Here is a 20,773-nt window from a genome sequence, read left to right on the forward strand (position 1 = left end):
TGGCATGAGAGGGCATAGTATGTTAAGCTGGATTACAGGTCTCTTCTTTTCAATCAACAAGATACAGAGCCCACGTGAACTCACCGAGTCAAATCTGTGCCAGGAACATATTGGGACAAGCGGGAGTGAAGCAGAGGGATCAGTCTGAGGTCACACCATCGCTTCTCCCATCTCAAGCCTGGAGATGTTGGCCATGAGGAACATGATAGAGTGTCCTGAAAAGAAAACAAATGTTCAAACATTCAGATTCATGTTTGCTTCCTTGCTTTGGGTTTCTGTGCCAGAAACTCGTTTCATTTGTGGGTCACCGTTGTTGTTGTTTTTTCCTTCATGTTAAATATTTTTAAAGACTTTTTTCTTCCTGAGAACTAACCCAAACTGATTTACATTAAAATTGTATTTGTCAACCTCTCTGTTAATGGAATTCTGCGTGAAGGTATGGAAGAATTCATTCAGATGAAAAAAAAATGCTAGTGAAAATACATGGGGGTGCAGATGTGGAAGGGAGGAAAGAATGTGTGGCAGAACTGAATCCACTGAGGAGTGGGAGAGATGGGGCAAAGCAGCAGGATACAACAAAAATAAAAAGGAGCCGTTATTCTTTCAATTAGACAATATTTTCTGAGTACCTGCTAAGTGCGAGGCAAGTATCATTATAAGTGCATATAATTTATCATTTACTTGCAAATATTTTTGAATGAATGAGCCTTTCTATAAAACAGATTTCAAAACATTGCTCAGGGAAGTTTTGGCTCATTGTTTTAGCTTCGTGTTTATAAAACCTGACATTTTCTTGTATTGTTTTGATGTCATATTGAGGCAATTATTGCTGGTTTGAAATTACATGTAATGTAAGTCTGGATGGGTGTCTTTTTTCCTCCCTCATTTATTGAGGAGACGTCAAGAAATTTGAGCATTTCCACATCGTTTTATTCCAGATTCATTGTTAAAATTGTTTTGCAACAGCAGTTGACACAGAGTGTAAGTGTGTTGTGGTTTCATTTGACCAGAGAACTGCTGAATTGTCACATCTATTCACTAATTTTTGAATGATGGTGTTAGAAGATTTTATTTTAATCTAGATTTGAAGTTGTATAAATATGTTTGAGCATTACCTTCAGGAATTAATTTCCTTAAATGGATTTGAAAAGAATAATATTATGTTCAGGATATACTATCATTGGAGATGCTTAAAATACTCAAAAAGTTGAACTAGCTAAGTTCAGCCAGTGAGGGTAGGGGACCCCTGTTGGGGACTAATTGAACTACTCAGCCTCTGAGATGCATGTCCTTTGCTTAAAACAAAATTGCTTATAATGATTATCTGGTAATGGTGAAGACAAAAAAGCAATGTTTCATATTATGTCCTAATTAGTCAGCACAAGATGTATGTTCAGTTCTTCATGAGGGATGTTGCAGATGGTCAACATGTGCCATGGGGTCAGTTGGGGACAATTCAACAGGATGGTGGCTCAGTTTCCCAATGAGAACCAGACCACCCAGGTTTTAATCCCAATTTTCCAACTGCCCAGTCTATTAACCTAAGGTCAAGTTATTTCAAGTCTCTGTGTCTTATTGTGCCTATTTACAAAGTAGGGATATTAAAAGTAATAACTGGTAAGATTATAGTCAGTAATGAATGAAGAAGTGCTTAGACCAAAACAGATCACCAAGCTTCAATGCTAATTTCAGTACCTCTAAAAGGCTAACAGAATTTTTACATTTACGGATAACAACAGGCTGATTAGAAGAGTCATTTAGTTGCAGTAAGTAAATACTGGAAAGTAATGTGTTTTCAAAAGAAATAACCTTGAATAATGGGCAGACCTATTTCTAAACATGAGGTTTCCAGGAGAAATCATTACTACTTCTAGTAATAGTACGACTACTGTTGCTTATTATCTTTCTCTATAATTCATTTTTTTTATCTTCTTAAACACTTTGGAACATCTTTGCAAGATAAAAATATTACAAGGCTCATCTTGCAGAGGAAAAAACAAAGCCTGTTTATTTTAGAAGCAACGAGTTATTACTTGCCACTCTTCTTTGAGAGACTACATGGGGAAACAATTGCTGTGTGCCAGACTTGAGCAAACAGACTGGTTTCTGTGGCTAGGCCAGAGCGTCCCAGGGTTTTAAATCAGTCTTTCTACTGGTCTCACATCATATATAACAAATGCCAGTCCATTTGGGAGGTCAGTTCTTCATGGAAGATGTCATGGGTGGTCAGCATGGGATGTGGAGTATCTTTATTATTTTGGTTGTTATAGGTGGTCAGCATGTAAAGAGTCCTACATCACAGCCTACATCATCCCACAGCTGAAACCCACTCCCAGGACCCTGTACACATGCATATGCCTGAGAAGTTCTACAGCTGTCAATTCACCATGGCAGCCTGCCACTCAGTGACCAACTCCAGGATTCACTCAGACCCAAACCTCTCTAATTTCAAAGAGAAATCTCAGCACAGCATTTATATTCATTATCAGAGGGGGAAAAACGGAAAGAATAATTCAGATTTTTTTTCAGTTCATTACTTTATATTTTTATTACATATTTTAGGCAGCTTATTTAAAAATGAATAAACTCATGAATGAACAAGATAGAAAATATTAAAGAGCATAAAAATAAGGGCAATGGAACATTAAAGATGATAATAATCATGGAAAGGTGAATATAAAACATTGAAGATGATAATAGTCATGGAAAGGTGAACATAACGTTTTACAAAAAATATTGATAGGTGTCACAAATTGGCATATATGAAAATATATGTGTTCTTTGGTATTCCTTTAGAATCTTGATTTGATATTTTATATATTAAAGATATATAGAAGTCACTTTCTCTTAGGCTTGCTAAGTTGAATATTTTCCATGTGAACAGCAGAGCATACATTTGGTTTGTAGTCTCTAAACTTCTTAAATTCAGCTAAGTCAGGTGTTCAAAATCTCTATAGCCCTTGCCTCCTATTAGAACACTAATATATATTAGAACACTACTGTTCTTTAGATGCTTATTTTAAAGTTATTTCATGAATTTGTCTGTAGCTGTGATTTTTAAACTTTTTGGGTCAGGAGTCATTATTAATGGCTTCCCTAAATACCAAGAGAAGTGTTTCCATGATTCTCAGCAAGTTTTAAAAATCTTACACATTGAGATTATCTTCTTTATTTTGAATGTTATCTAATCTAAAGGTACATGCATCTTGATCTTCTAAAACATCATAAGCACCTTTATAATAAAGTTTCCTTAGCATTGTCAAAGGACATTTCAATTGTAATGCTAAAAATGAGAATAAAATATGCTTCTTGCAAATGAGAAGAAATAGCTCCAATTTGAAAAAAAAAATGTGGCAACTGGTATTTTGAATCTTATACAACTGGATTTGTTTGTAATATCCATCTATAGAACTACTGAGTAATTTTCTCCCTATAATTATAGCTTTCTAAATGATGACATTATTCCATAGTTGTTTCTCTGTACAACAATAAAATGAGTTGAAAACAAACCAGAATAATTCCTTCTCTTAGACCTTTTGTTCTGACTTCTCTGTTCCTCATTATTCTAGAGGAGTCCAAGGACATCAGACAAGCATTAGATCCACATTACCAAGCAGCTTTCTCCTATTTTGAAGTAAATCACAAATATTATTATGATTTTTTGGGGGGCGGGTCTTAGGAAGAGAGATGAGATGGAGATGGAGATCCTTGTGAGAACAACACATAGAGGGAAATTTTTCAAAAGAAACCTATGAGCACTGAAGGAACCAAGGATGAAGTGGCAACACCCTGGCCAAAGATGAAGCTCCCTGAAGGAGGGGCACCACCCCATCTGCTGAGGCTCTGGAGGGACCTGCCTTTGTCTTCCCACCCCCAGGGCCCACTGACTCCCGAGCACAGGGCTCCTCATGAGAGGAGTCAGCTGTGGGAAGAGGCAGCTCACACCTCAGCTAGGGGCAGGTGCACCAGCATGTAGGAGGAAGTGCAGGGTCACTGAGAGTGTTAAAGGAATCTCATGGAGGAAAACAAAGAGAGTGGGCAAAGAAATCTTGAAAGCTAAAGGATTAAAGAAATCAGGCCTGGGAGTATAGCTCAGTGGTCAAGCCCTTGTCTAGAATGCATGAAGCCCTGGGTTCAACTCTAGAAACATAAAAAAACAGAAAAAGCAAACAAATAAAAAACCTTGGTTGGAGAATTAATCCATTGAATTGAAAAAAGTATCTGATGGGAACACACACAAAAAAATGTAGTTTTCACATTAGGGCACTAAAGTTTAAAATCATTCAGATCTTTCTGTTCTCAGGTTATTGGTGCTTTAAATATTATCTATAGAATGAAAAACATCAGATAATATAACCATATGTGGTTGGTGTTATAAGATATCTTTAAATTTGTAACAATAAACATTGGTCTTGCCAAAGCCTCTCTATAAGGGGAAAAGAGAAAAAAGAGAAACAGAAAACTTGGTGACTTTAGACATTCAGCTAAGGAATAATTATGGTGCAGTAGGGCACAATTAAGACCATTTGGACATGAACATGCAAAAACAAAAACATGAAATAAAATGTCACAATTCAGCAAATTGAGGATGAATCATGCAAGTCAGAAGGAGAAGCTAGAGGCTTTGTATATTTTAATACATGGAACAGAGAAATAAAATATTACTTAAAGTCAACTTGCTTCTCTTCCTAAATGTGAACCCAGGGTATATTTGTTAGATCTACATATTACCAGAGAGAATTGTTTTATCTTTGAAATGTATTTTGAAAGTTGAAATGTAAGAAATTTCAAAAATACTTATGAAATAAAAAAATCTACTCACTAAAATATACAAGTGGAAATAAACATTAAAAATGTATTAAAGTCTGTGAAACAATTATGTTCATTTTATGTACATTTTAATATAATGTATAGGTTGGATTTTATGACTGCTGTAATTTCCTGTTTATACAGAGAGATTTCTAAGAAATTGAACACTAAAGAATTACTTTTGGCTAAATAATTATAAGAGAAAATGATAAAAATCATGTCAAATAATGTATAGTATGGACTTACATAATATGTTCCATAATGATTGCATCATGTTATTTGTGATCTGTCCAAGTTAAAAGCTTTCATAACAAAGTACTTAATATATAGACAATCCCGAGAGGAGAGAAATCTCAAAAATAAATAAATAAATAAATAAAGTAAAATAAGATCACTGGCCTACTTATTTTTTTCTTCCTGACTTATTATATTACATAAGTGATGAAGGAACAAAGAATTTTAAAATTTAATATTTATAAAATAAATCAGATTTAATAGTTATTTGTCTATGAAAAATGTGTAAGCATATGTGTGTATGTATGTATATATATGGGTGTGGGTATCTTTGTCTGTGGGAGTGTGTGTTTTATGTACACATATGCTTCTTGGTATGTGTGTGAGTGTGTGTTACTTCCTCATTAGTCTTAACTATGCCTAGGACATCTTACTGTATTGTTCGGATGATAGTTGAGATGCAAGCCACTGTCACAAAGAGGAGAAGAGGTACCACTGCTCTGGTCACTTGGAGCACCTGCAAGAGACAAAATTGTAATATCCCACCAGTTAGGATGCCACACCATTCTAGATGGCCACATTCCACATTAAACTTTCTTTAATTCTCAGTAATGACAAAAAAATCAGGTTCTAAAATAAAATTACATTTTCCTTATACCCAAGAGTTTTGCAAGTAAGGTATTGGGGCACTGCAAAATTTTGTTTCTCTACAAAGTTTCATTTTGTGTCATGTTTCAACCTACTAGAAAATTTTATCCTTCATTGAGTCTGTCTAATTTTGTGAAATTGTAATGATCCTCATGAGAAACTCAGTGATATCTATTTTTTTAAATATTAGTAATGTTTATCTTAAAGACTTCTATTTGTTTTCAATATACCATAATTTAATAATCTGATTTTAATACAGGTCAGATTACAAAACTTATTTCTTGACTTCTGATTATTTGTTTTTTTCTAAAATATTATGATTTTTGTGGTTGCTAATACTTAAAATATGATCTATTAATGTCAATCATTTCTAATCATTATTTGAAATACCATACTTATATTCAAATGTCACAGATAGGTAGGTGACATTCCTATCATAACCCATTTGTTCAAAATATAAAATATTCTATTCTCCTTTTTTATTTCTTACTAAAAAATTGTCTCTTTACTATTACATTGAAAATATTCCCTGAATAAGAATAAAGAATTAGCAATTGTGATCTCAACACAATTGTTATAGTGTTGTTATGTGTGTGTGTCACAAATACTATCTTTAATTCTTTAGAAAATTTGTAGAAACATGTAACACAGCTAAAAGTGATGCTGCACACCTTTAGCCTGTGCAGAATGATGCAGGAAGATCATGAGTTGGAGGTCAGCCTCAGCAACTAAGCAAGACCCTCAGCAACTGTGAACAAGACCCTGTCTCAAATTTAAAAAATAAAATAAAAAGGTCTTGCTATACAGCTCATTAGTAAAGTGCTCAGGTTCAACCCCAGTGCCAAAAGGAAAGGGAAGAAAAGGAGGAAAAGAAAAGAAAAAAAAGAAAAATATGTAACCCATTCATACTAAATAATGAAGAAATTTTGAAAAATCTGAATAGACAAAACCAGTAAGGAGATTGGATCATGAACTTAAAACATCTTTAAAAAGATTGGCTCAGGACCAGATGGTTTCACTAGAGAACTCTACCAAATATTTAAGGAAGAATTAACAATAAAAAAAAATGAAGAGGAGAGAATTTTTCCAATCTCAAGACAAGCATTATTCTGATGCCAAAGTCAGATAAAGATACTACAAAAAATAAAAACTATATGCCTGTCTGTCAGGGGTTGAGGTGGGGGAATGAGAGGCCGCTGTTTAAGGTATACAGAGTTTCAGTTTTAAAACCTAAGAAATTTCTGGAGATTTGCTGCATAACAGTGTGCATATAATAACAGTACTGTATTGTACATTTAAAATGCATAAGAGGGAAGTCTTATGTGTTATTTAGTACAATGGAGATATGCTCACTTTGGAAATATGTGTCGCAATTTATTAATAAGATGATTATTCATTCATCTTGTCACTTAATAATTACTTCACTAGATTTTTATTGTAGTACAATAAAATTGTGCAGTTGTCCAAAGACTTATATAGATCATTTATACTAGTTTTATTATTAATAGCAAGATACTGGAAATAGATGTGGTATTTTCAACATAAGATTACATTAATAAACCTAAATGCATTCATCCAATGAAATATTACATAGCAATATGAATGAACAAACTACTGAAATGTATAGCTTTGGTGAATCTAAAAGAAATTATTCATAATAAAAGAATCCTGACATAAAAAATATAAAACTACACAGTATAATTTCATTCCAAATTGTTCTAGAAAAGGCAAAATAGTGATGGGAAATCATGTCAATGTTTGTTCCTGTGGCTGTTGCTTATTGGAAAGAGTTACTGAGGTTATGTTCTGATTGAAAGGAATGTGCATTAAGAAGGTGTTTTCTCTTTCAGAACTGAACAAAATGTGCATTTACGATTGTTGAATTTTGTTGAAGGTAGATTATTCCTCAGTTAAACATATATTTATCAATTTTGAGAAAAGTAATAGAGGATATGCATTTCATTTCAGGAAAAAAGAGCAAAGAAACTAATAGATGAAAAAGTAAGCCCTAATGTTCATCATGTCAGCTTAGGATCTGATTTCCTTAACATGTCTCCTAAAGTATGAAAATAAAATCAAGAATCAATAAATGGGATGGATTTAAGCTGAAAAGTTTCTTCTCAGCAAAGGAAACAATCAGTAATGTGAAGAGAGAGCCTACAGAATGGGAGAAAATCTTTACCACATGCACATCAGACAGGACACTAAGCTCCAGGGTTATATAAAGAACTCAAAAAACTTTACAGCAAAAGAACAAACAATTCAATCAATAAATGGACTAAGGAACTGAACAGACACTTCACAGAAGAAGAAAAAAAATTGATCAAGAAACATAAGAAAAAGTGTTCAACGTCTCTAGCAATTAGAGAAATGCAAAAGAAAACTACTTTAAGATTTAATCTCATTCCAGTTATAATGGGAACTATCAAGGATACAAGCAAGGATAAGTGTTGGTGAGGATGTGGGGGAAAAGGTGCACTCAAACATTACTGGTGGGACTGTAAATTGGTACATCCACTCTGGGAAGCAGTATGGAGATTCCTTAGAAAACTTGGGATGGGGCCACCATTTGACCTAGCTATCCCACTCCTCAGTTTATATCCAAAGGACTAAAAATAAAAAAAAAAATTTAAAAAATCAGTATACTACAGTGATGTAGCCACATCAGTGTTTATAGCAGCTCAATTCACAATAGCTAACTATGGAACCAACCTAGATGTCTTTCAACAGATAAATGGATAAAGGAAATATGGTACATATAAACAATGGAATATTATACAGGTTTAAATAAGAAGAAAATTATGGCATTTGTAGGTAAATGGACGGAGCTGGAGAATATCAGGCTAAGCAAAATAAGCTAATACCCAAAACCAAAGGACAAATGTGTTCTCTGATATGCAGATGTTGATCCATAATGGAGCGGAGATGGAGGGACATGCTAGGGAAGAATGGAGAAACTTTGGATTGGGCAGAGGGGAATGAGGGGAGGGGAAGGATGTTGGAATAAAAGGAACATTATCACCCTCATATTACATATATGACTACATAAATCATGTGACTCTACATCTTATATAACAGAGAAATGAGAAGTTGTGGTCCATTTGCGTACAATGAGTTGAAATGCATTCTGATGTCATGTAAAACTAATTAGAAAAAATTAAAAAAGAGAAAAAATATATCTGACAAAGAATTGTTTTAAGTAACTCTTATTTAAATTATTACATTTCCACAAAGGAAAATCCTTCCTTCAAACTTTCTACTTTTTTTCAGGACAACTTATGTCTAAATTCCTACTTAATTAAGTGCATCATTTCTCAGCTAAATAAAATGTATTTATCAAATATTCTGAATAAAATTCAATACAAATACAAAATGCAAAATGATGTTTGTTATGATATTGAAACAAACAATGTTTCTTCAATTACAGGTTGTAAAAGGACTGTGTTGAATACTCTGAAACAAAATAACATTTGCCTTTTTTTTTTTTTTTTTTTTTTGGTGCTGGGGATTGAACCCAGGGCCTTGTGCATGCAAGGTAATAAGCCTTAGTAGAACACCTTATGATTAAAATGTCAATATTTATGTAGTCATCCTAATATTCAGACCAATAATTGCCAATTATTGGTCAGAAAATAGTGCTTTATAGAATGACTGTGATCATGTGAATATTTTATCCATTCTCTAAAAGTGCTTACATGCACAGTCTTCATTCAATGGGAGTTTAAGGAAGGCGGGTGCTCGTTTTAAAAATGAAACAGTTAGAGTCACTTCTTCTCCAGCATTTCGAAGAACCTGAACCTAAAAATAAAAAGAATTAAAATGAACATTTATCATTATTTTTATAATTTTATATGATTACGAAACATTGAAATTATTGGTTGTCTTTTATACCTCCTGTCTGTCTTTAGTGCTCAGAAACATTTTTTTTTTGAAATAAGAGGGAATCAATGACTCTACATTGTAATAATACAGCCTTTGATGTCCATCCTCACTGTTTTTCTGGGTGGTCTCCTTTTCACATACAATGTGCACTTCCATTCACATTTATTGAGGTTCTTCTGGGGCTTATGGTCTAAACTACCTTTGCCTAATTAGTGGTACCAGGACACGGAATCTGGAAAAACTAGGCAATATGTCATGAAGCTACAGAAAGACAGATGTAATGTTCAAGTCATTGTTTATTAATTTAGTAATTATTTGGCACTGATTATCCAGAATATTGGCTAAGCTTTGCAAATATAAGAAAAAAAAGATGCTGAAAATATTGATCAAAGCACTAATTCAAGTTAAACAAAATCACACCAATTCAGTTAAACCGTGTACAAAATATAGGCATTATTTTCCTATTTCATCATTAAACCTGCTCTTTTCCCTGTAAACCTGGAGTATTTCGTGAATTATAGAATGAAAAGGTCTAGTTAAAAGAATGTCAATTTCTCCCAAAACGAAAGCACAAAAAATGTTATTAATGTAAAATTAAAAATTCAAGGAAGACTAAGATGTAGGAGAGTTATTTGTAGATATATATCTGTAATTTTAAATGCTCATGTAAACTAAGAGGAGGAATAAGAATAGTTAGTGAAGAATCAGTTCATAAACATGCAAATATAACTTGTTATGAAACATATAGAAAAACTCCTTCTTACTTGGAACTTTCCACTTGATCAGAAAATACTTCCCTACTTAGAGGCATTGTATGACCAGGAACACTGGCAAGTTTCTTATCACAAGTGTGCAGTGAGGGAAGCCACTTGTTCCCTTCACACAGGGATCTCATATTGGTGGGTAGAGTCTAAGAGGGAAACCCCATGTTAACGCTCCCCCACACTTCCTCACTGGCAAGGGGCAACTCACCACAACACGCACTGATATGGAAATGCTCTTGGTCACCAGTAAGAAAGCATACCTTTGCCTAATTAGTGGTACCCGGACACTCAATCTGGAAAAACTCTTTCCACCTCCTTGGACAACAACAGCATGGAATCTCAGCCATAGAAATAGCCTTGAACATGGTGTAGAATTCATATCATAGATACGAGAGTGAGACTCAGTGGTAGAGCACTTGTCTAGTATGTGCAAGACTGGGTTCGATGCCAAGCACCACAAAAAACAAAATATGCATTGTAAATGAAACCATAGAGCACAAAACTCTTTGTGAAGCAATTAATTCTTGCTAAAAAAGAAAACTATTAAGACACATAGTTGCCTATCATGATAAACAAATTGGCAAAAATGCAATAAAAATCATGTGTCAACCAGGAGTATCACTTTGAAAATATCAATTTGAAAGAGAAAAGATAATCAACTAACAACATTGAAATAAATCACATGTTGAAATTTTCTGACAATTTTTTTTCAGTATATGACTATTATGTGAATTTAATTTAGCTAACATAAATCATTGTTGTATCAGCAATACTAAAAGGGGAGAATTTCCCTTTTAATTAGTACAAAGTAATTTGTGATATCTGATTCTATATTTTTTTCTTAGCAATTTTGACATGAAAACTATATTTATATAACTAAGACCTTCTTCTATTCCAAAGACAGTAATTCAAATAAAAACTTACCACAATTTGTATGATCATACCCAAATATATGTGGAACAGTTGGATATTTGTTTAATAGTATATATGACATACTCTTCATATGAAATGTGAGAATGATGGTAATTCTAAGTGAGAGGAAATTGAAAAACCTATGGAAATACTATTTTTTCTCCAGCTGCAAGTGAAATTGAGATTCAATGGATGCCTATATCCTCTGTGAATTTAAAGTTGATAAAAGAAATAATTTACCTGCTAAATGTACTGACAGCAGAGTACTCAAAAATCTCTACATCTTTAGTCTTAGTCACATATGAGTTGAGTTTCCTAGTTAGGAGAGAATGGCAGGTGTGGTCTCACCTGTATGTCCACCCCAATGGACAGTCATATTCAACAAATATGGGCAAAGGCACAGATGGTATAAACACCCAGGGAGACCAAAATGTAAGTCTACTTACATGTCTGACAAGAATTTTAATGCAATCCTAATGAAAATGTTTCACAGAGGAAATACAAATCTTTTAAATAATTTTTAAATGAAAAACTACAAAATCCCAGCAAAGAAATTTCAAGTTATAACAAAGATCCAACTGGAAATTATAGATCTGAGACAAAATAACATAATAAACATAATAAAATAATTTCTGTAGTAGCTCAAAAATAGAGATGAGGAAGGATAGATCTAATGAAGATGAAGTAGAACAGTAGAATTTACCCAAAATGAATAGCAGAGATGTTATAGATTTTTAAGAAACCATAGATTCAGTAACCCACATGATAAGAGCAAAGCATACAAAGTTTATATCAAAAGGGAGATGAGAAAGAATACTAAGACTGTAAAAATATGTAAATAATAACTGAAAATTCTCAAATTGGGTCATAAACATGAACCCACAGCCTTAAGAAGTTTGTAATAAACACTGAAAATAATGATAGTAAAAAAGAATTTTCTCAAATTGGTATAGGAGACCTATAAAAATAATAACATCATTATAAATGGTGAAAGATTGAGAGCCTTAAATCCCTGGGTTAAGAAAAAGTAAAAGAATATCCATAATAACCACTTTAGTCAAAATTTTAATTGAGTACTATTCTAGGATGAGGGGATAAATACCCAGATTCAAAAAGAAGATACAAAAATCTTTTTTTAATATTTATTTTTTAGTTGCAGTTGGACACAATACCTTTATTTATTTTTATGTGGTGCTGAGGAATGAATCCAGGGTTCTGCACAAGCTAGGGGAGCACTCTACCACTGAGCCACAACCCCAGGCTCCCCCCATACCCCCCCAACAAAAATCTTTATCTCCAGATTACATGATAATGTATATAGACAATTCAGGGGGTAAAAGTACTAAAACTAATAAGTGTTAATAGTTATTTTTAGCAACACTGCAAAGTATGAGATAAATATACAAATAACAGTTATTTTTCTGTGTCTTATATACTAGAATTTCTTACTTAAAAACTAGCACCATTTATAAAAAGAACAAAATACAAAATACGTATTAACAAAAGTTATGAAGTTCTATACATGTAAATCTCCAAAACATTTCTAAGAGTAATTTTAAAATTTGTAAATAAGTGCACCAGAGAACTCAATACTGGTAGGATAAGGGCAATTCCAATGTGAAGGCAGCTCTTTTCTGCAGAAATTGACAACTGTATTCTAAAATTCATGTAAAAATTCAAGAAATATAGAATACACCATCTCTGAAAAGTTTTGTTCTTAACAATTGTTAACATTACTTGATTTCAGAAATTATACAAAGTATCAAGTCATGTGAAATTGTCAAAAAGGAGAAATAGATGAAATTTGGAGAGTGTCCAAAAACAGGCACAAATAGAAATTAAAAAAAAAAACAATTTTCAATAAAAGTCAAAGAACAATCTTCCCAATCAACAGTGCTCTGGGAATCTCAGGCGTAATCATTAAAAATAAAACAAAACAAAAAAAAAGAATTTCAACTTGTACCTCAAACTACATACTAAAACTACATTAAAGTGAATGAGAGATATAAATATAAAATGTAAAATTATAGAATCCCTAGAAGTGAATTTTAAAGAAAATCTTTGTGACAGTACAGTAGAAAAAGATTTCTTAATTATTACACATAAACAACCCACAAAAGAAGAAATGATTAAATTGGAAGTTATAAAATCTTAACCATTCTGTTGTATGAAAGACACTCTCAAGAGAGCTACAAGCTATGAGGAAATGGATCTTTATCTGATAAATTATATAAAGAATTCTCAAAAATCAATAATCAAACAAATGATCCAGGAAAACAGGCAAAATTCTTAAGCATGTATGTCCCTAAGAAACTTATATTTATGGCAAATGAGTGCATAAAAATATGATTGACATGATTAGAAATCAGGAAACTGAAAATTAAAACAACAGTGAGATACCTACTCTAATTCTTCTGAAATGTCTAAATTATAAGTGCCTAAGATACCAGACTTGGGCAAGGTAGTGGAGGAATTAGGAATCTCAGGTGTTGATCATGTAATATAAAATGCACAACTTTAGAAAAGACCTTGTAAGTTTCAAAACATTGATATGTAAACCTACTATAGGATCCAGCACATTTATTTTCAGAAATTTGCCAAGTGAAATGAAATCTTAAAGCTTTACAAATATTTTTTCACTAGTGCTCATAGTAGCTGCATTTGAGTTTCTCAGAAACTGGAGACATCTTAAATTTCCATCAAAAGGTGAATGGATAAATAGAGGTATACTTTTAAAACAGAATATTATTCAACAATAAGAAAAAATGAAAATGTACTATTGATATAACTGTAAACTGAAAGAATGGGAAAGAGTATAAAATAATTACACTGAGTAAAAGAAGTCAGGTAAAATACTCCCCATAATTCAATTTTATTTATATAAAATGTTAGAAAATGCACACTAACTTATAGTGTTACAAAGCAAATTAGTTATCTCACTAAAGGGAAGAAAGGAAGAAGTGAAAGAATCATAAGTTGGCAAAATAAAATGGTAGAGTAAATGAAAATTTGATCTTGACTATGTTGTTGACTTTTAGATAACGAGCTGAGAATAAATCTCAATAAAGTTTTAGATGTAAGTGATAACAAACAGACACATATATGTACATGTATACCCAGATATATCAAACTGTCAAATTGTGAACTATTTAAAGCATGTAGAGTTTACTGAATAAAAATTGCATTCCAATATGAGTGGCTTTATCAACACAAAATATTTTTAAACAATGTAAAGAATAAAAGTATTTCACCATATTAAAACTAAAAAGAAAATGTAGAAAATGATGCAATAGTTTTCATAGATGTAAAAGAAAGTGGACAAAACCTTTTAGAAAACTGAGTACACACACTATTATCCTACATATTCAAAGGATATCTACAAAAAAATCATTGTTAATGGTGAATTATTGAATAATTTATCTCTGAGTTCACAATGAGGTAAAAATGTCAATTATTCCTTTTTTCCTTAATATTTTTCTGATCTTAATGCAATAAACAAGAAAGAAAATAATATGTAACAGAATTGGGAAAAAAGGAAATTGTAATTATGCAGAGATAACAGTATTTTAAGGATGGGAAATATTTAATAACTTATAGACATTATTACATAGGATATAATTGGGTCATTAAGAGAGCTCACTGTAGAATATTAGGTACAAAATTGATATGAAAATATCATAAGATTTTGTTAATATTAACAAATAAATTTAACATGAATAGTTAAATCAATAGAGGAATATTTTATATCATGATTTGCTATATATAATAACAATATTATTTATGCTTTATTTTTATATAAATTCAAGACACACTCAAAGTCCAATTTTGATTTCTTTTTTTTTGGCTTACTTTGATCTTATTATTTTTTATTATGGATTTGCATTGACATGATAGCATAAACACAACATTGATATCATCAATAGTATATAACTGACTGGAGAATTTTGACAAAGTGAAATATAGGAGGAAGTGGAATAAAGCAACTGAATTCTCATATTCAAAGTGTACAATAAATAATATGTAGGTTAAAAATAAGTGCAAATATGACATGTGTAAGTTCATTTGAGTACCTAAGAAATAGTAATAGACAACTGTTCTCTTTTATATCTTTACATTTGTGCTTCAACCTTGAAATTCTGTTCAAGTATAACTGAGAAACTTAAGATCTTTAAAAACCTATAAACTCTCACCATGGACAGATTTTTGCTTTGAAATAAAAAGCCACAGACACATAGGTATTTGTCTGTTTTGAGCCTTTGACTCATATTCTTTTCTTAATTAATGTAGGGGTAATAACCTTTTCAGTGAAGAGAATTAAGATAGTGTGTAATTTTTTTCAGGTTTTCTCCTATGCTTTGAAAGCACTTTCTATGAGTCTAATATTGTCAAGTTTGAAAATACAGTTTATACAACATAAATGATTGAAAATAGATATTTCCTGTAAAATCAGAAATCTGCATCAACAAATCCCATTATCATTTTTTGTTTTCATTCACATTTTATGATTCCAATTAGCATAGTTATTCTCTCAAATTGCCTTAGGTTATGTACCTGAGCAAAGAAACAGAAGTTGGTGAATGATTGCAGTCAGTCAGAATGAAAAAGGGAAATGGAATTAAGTGATATTTATGGGTTTAATATCAAATTCATTACAAATCTAAGAACTCAGTTTATAAACCGGGTGTTCTTATGTTCTACTTACTGGTAAAAGGAAAACCTCATAAAATCTTTTGTTGTTCTTTGACTCTTTCTTCTGTTTCCTGGGAGGCCGTTCTATTTTTATAAGCTTTCAAAGAGGAATTTAGGTACTAGCCACCATTCATGTGTGTGATCACAAGAGGGCCAGAGCTGGGATTGCTGTCACTTGTTGAAAAAGAGAGTATGGCCACTTTGCTTGGGACAATTGGGAGCACACATCAGGGCACACACACGTATCTTCTGAGACTGTAAAGTAGTGAGGCAGGGCTTTAAGCATGTTCATTACTGGCCTCACTGTTTTCAGGAGAAATAAGAGAAGAATACTAATTATTGCTTTTTGCTAATGACATTGAGGGGAATGGTCACCTAGTGTTTTACCTTAACATGGAGCTCAATTCATTATTGCCTAAAGTCCTGGATCTTGGCTGTAAATGATCTTAAACATGACATTGAGGACTGATTTTGACAAGTTGCTTTACAAACTAAATAGAAACTGTAATGTGCTTTACTATTCATTTACCCTAAAATAACCACCTCATGAATGCATCAAGTAAATGGATCCTTTCTCATGCATTGGCTTATGAATGGGTGGAAAATAATAATGATGATATATAAATGAATATATAAATATCTATATCTCTATCTATCCATCTATACACATATATCTATATACACATATATATTATAAAAACAGTATAAGCATTTTCAGTCCAGAAAATAAAAAATAATATTGTGCTATGATTATATAGTTTTATTTCTAAACAGACAACCCTAAAAAAATCTGGAAATTATTGTCAATAAAGTTAATTTCAAAAATTATTATCAGTATTTCATCAACAAGTGAAAGACATATATTTCCACTAGATATTTAAAATACTTTAGAAGGACATTTGGTCAAATTGAGCAACAATTTCTAATAAAACTGCTAAGGAAATGAGAATAGAAGCAACCCACTGTCCTGCTCCCTGCTTAGGGCTGAGCCCAGCATGCTCTTTAAGTAAACACTTGCAGTGGTATTGTTCTCACCTCCCTCTATTCTTTGCTCAGAAATCTCAGTGGTGAGTTCTTTGCTCACTAACCTAATTAATACAGCTCTCTACATACCTCTTTCTTTGCTTGCCTGCTTTATCTGTCATTTTCCATGCAGATAAGCATCTCCCAAACTGCCCCATCCTGTGCTGACATGTAATCTACTTACAGCAGATATAACCTCTCCTCTGCCCTTGTCTGTCTCTGCCCTTGAAACCTGTGCTATACAATAGCAGCAAGCTCTATCTTGTCCAGAGATGTATTTAAATAGCCTCAGGTGCCACCTGGCTCATAGTGAGTCCTTGTTACATAAGTTCAATAAAGTTGATTTCAAACAAATAAAAACTGCCCTAGATGTTAAAATGATAAAACCATACTGATTAAAATCAGGTATTATCTGAAGATGCCCTCCATCCCCATGATTTTTCAATAATCTTTGATGAGTTTTGACAAAAAAGCAGTGAAATAAAAAAACCACTTTTATAGCCACTGAGAATTTAACATAATCTCTCTTTATTAAAAATACCACTGCATGATTCTTAAAAAATCCAATAGACTCCACTGAATAACAGTTAAATTAACTAAGTAACTTGTTGAAGTCGCTTCAATCAATACTAGAAATTAAATACTCTTTTTCTGAACTTGGCTGTGGCTCAGTGGTACCGTGTTCATCCTGCCTGTGGAGTGCCCTGAGATGAAACCCCAACACAGCCCGGCATGGTGGTGCATGCCTGTAACCTCAGCAGCTCTGTAGGCTGAGACAGGAGGATCATGAGTTCAAAGCCAGAGTCAGCAAAAGTGAGGCGCTAAGCAACTCAGTGAGACCTGTGTATAAATAAACATAAACCGGGGCTGGAGATGTGCTCAGTGGTTGGGTGCCCTTGAGTTCAATCCCTGGGTCCCAAAGAATAAACATAAAGGAAAAATAAAATTAAATTTAAAAAATCCCAGCACAGCAAAAACAAACAAAATGCTACCTTTCCCAATTCTAATAGTAAACACCAGAAGAATATGGAAAATCAACCCTACAAAATCCTTAGGGATTTAACTAATAAGCATAGATTGCTTTGAAGTAAATTTAAAATTCTTTAAAGAACAGAAAACAAAATTTCTTCCTTGCCCTCATAAGCTACATACTTATTGAAATGTTCTATAAAGCCAAATTAAATGAATAAATAAATTTTAAAACATTTCCACACACACAGACATACACACACACACACACACACACACACGAAAATCTTAGAAAAAATAACAGTTGTAGGGATAGAAGATTCGAACTCTCAATATCTGAGCATGCTATGAAGTTATGTAATAAAATTGATACCCTATTGATATTAGAGAAGACAAATCACTGGAAGTGAGCAAAACTCCAATAAATCTTAACATATGTGAACTTGAAATACTTGAAATATATGATAAGAGTTTTTTTTTTTAATTTAGTGTTTAAAGAACTGATTTTGAATGTTGCCAACATATCTGATTATTCTTACAGAAGAAAATAAACCAGCACAGTTTTATACAATGTGCTGATAATAAATCCAAGTAGATTGAAATTTTGTATAAAAGTAATACCACAGGAATAATCATAAGTAACTATAAAGGATAAGTCAAAGGAGAGAAGAAAGTGTTAAAATGGACTTCAAACCCAGAACTAAGAAGAGACATCTACATCCTTAATTTACATCTGTAAAGCTACATGGAAAATGGAAATATTGCAAGTTTTGCTTGTTGTTTATGTTCCCCTGAGTTAATGACTTCTTTCTAAGAGATATGAATAAAGTAGGTTTCTGTTTATGTTTGGGTTTTAACTTCTTTTTTGGGGGGAGGAGGGGGACACTAAGGATTGAACCCAGAGGTACTTTATGTTATTTAAGGTCTTGCTAAATTCCTCAGACGGACCTCACACTTGTAATCCTCCTGCCTCAGCCTCCAGAGCAGCTGGGATTACAGGCATATGCCAGTGCTCCTAATTTCTATATGCAGCTCCTATCCAGGCCACCATTAGATCTTGACATCATGCTTTTGAATGATCTTAAAAGAAAATTTTTATGGTTTGAAAACTTCCTAAGGTTAAGTAAATAAATAAATTAAAAAAAAAACAAGGAAGAAGATCATATTTACTATGTCATTCTTATCTGGATAAAAACAATGAAGAAAAATTAGCTTCATTCTTACATCTGTTTGATAAAAGATTATTTGAAACAGTAGAAACAAAACTATACCAATATGTAAATTGTACATTTCATGATGGCAAAGCTCCAATTTACCTCTCTTGAACATTGCTGTCATCTTTAATGAACTGAAATACACAACAAGTACATTTTCAGAGATAAAAAACGACCCACATGACATGCAACATTGTTAAAATACTCAAGACAATATTTTCTCTACTGGCAATTAGACCATACTATCTAATATGTTCTTTTGATTTGTTAATTTGTTTCTGTGAAAAGTCTTACAATCAATTGAATGGGTGATCATTCACATTTATTCAAATAAATAACAGCACAATATACTAATTATCATTAAAAATAAGAGCTTATACAGTTACTCTAAGTGCCTAAATACAATACAGCTTTAGTTTTATAAAATAAAGCCTGTGAAACAAACGAAAGTTATATTTGACTTTACAAATGAATACTTGAAAACACTGTAAAGCCAAGTGACTTGCTCCCATATAGCAGACAATACATGACAGAGTGGACAAGATGTCCATGTTTAAGTGACTTCTCCCCTCCTACTTTCCAGAAAGGTCAATGGGACATCCATGTTCCTACCTAACTGAAACTTAGTACTCACTGATCAATGCTTCCCAATACTCCTCTCCTCCTCTCATCTGCCCAGCTTCTGGTAACCAATATGCTACTCCCAATTTCTATGAATCAATTTTTGATAGTCAATATAGGAGTGAGAACATGCTGTACCTGTCTTTCTGTGACTGGCTTATTTCACTTAACAGAGTTCTATAGGAATAAGGGGCTCTGGGGGAGTTTTGCTCTGTAGGATGACTACAGGTAACAGTTAGGTACTATGTAACAAGAAGCAAGAAGAAAGATTAGGGAATGTTTTCACTATGAAGAAATGATACATGTTTCAGGAGATGAATATGCTCAGCATGATTTTAAAGGTATATATTTAAGTGTAATACTTTACCAGGTCTGCATAAATCAAAATGCTAGATGGTACTTTGTTAATATAGACAATTTTTATGTTTCTACTTCAGTTAAATTTTTAGATAAAATTCTTTTAAATAAGTCAAAAGAAAATATTACATAGTTTCTTAAAAAGTATATTTTATTCTAATATCAATTTTGAGATGATAATCAGCACATATCAACCTCCATCTCTTTATTTATAGAGGACACAGAAAACCAAGGGAACATTTCCATAAGACTTGCAATATTTCCATTTATGATGTAGCTTTACAGATGTAACTTAAGGATGTAGATCTCCCTTCTGGGTTTCAATTCCAGTTTAATACTTTCTTCTCTTCTTTGACTTATCCTTTATAGTTACTTATGATTATTCCTGTAGCATTACTTACAAAAAAATTCAAACTGTTGAAATAAACTATCATACAGTTGAAAATATTGATACAACTGCATCTCATGTAAATAACTTAGCACATATTTACCTTAAATTCATAAGTGTAAATCCATAGTTATATAAATGCCTATTTTATAATTAGGGTACCAGAGTTAAGTAGAATTGTTGAAGGAAGAGAGAAAGCAACACTTTTTCCTTATTTATTAAAATTCTGTATAAGATTATCTCAAGCATAATGAATTGCCAAG

At 32.5% G+C, this 20,773-nt stretch overlaps 1 protein-coding gene across 9 annotated transcripts in view; it reads right to left on the reverse strand.

Moving 5' to 3' along the window:
* Sntg1 (syntrophin gamma 1) overlaps positions 1–20,773 on the reverse strand; it is an 800,188-nt gene that overhangs the window by 232,832 nt on the left and 546,583 nt on the right. For all 9 annotated transcript variants that reach the window (XM_078017191.1, XM_078017195.1, XM_040294069.2 and 6 more), the window contains 3 exons: positions 9,387–9,489; positions 5,478–5,560; positions 85–215 (listed from right to left, as the gene is read on the reverse strand). In XM_078017191.1, the coding sequence (XP_077873317.1) occupies positions 85–215; positions 5,478–5,560; positions 9,387–9,489 (317 nt within the window). The remainder of the gene's footprint in view (positions 1–84; positions 216–5,477; positions 5,561–9,386; positions 9,490–20,773) is intronic.

This window comes from Ictidomys tridecemlineatus, chromosome 7 (genome assembly GCF_052094955.1).
Source record: "Ictidomys tridecemlineatus isolate mIctTri1 chromosome 7, mIctTri1.hap1, whole genome shotgun sequence".
Classification (NCBI taxonomy): domain Eukaryota; kingdom Metazoa; phylum Chordata; class Mammalia; order Rodentia; family Sciuridae; genus Ictidomys; species Ictidomys tridecemlineatus.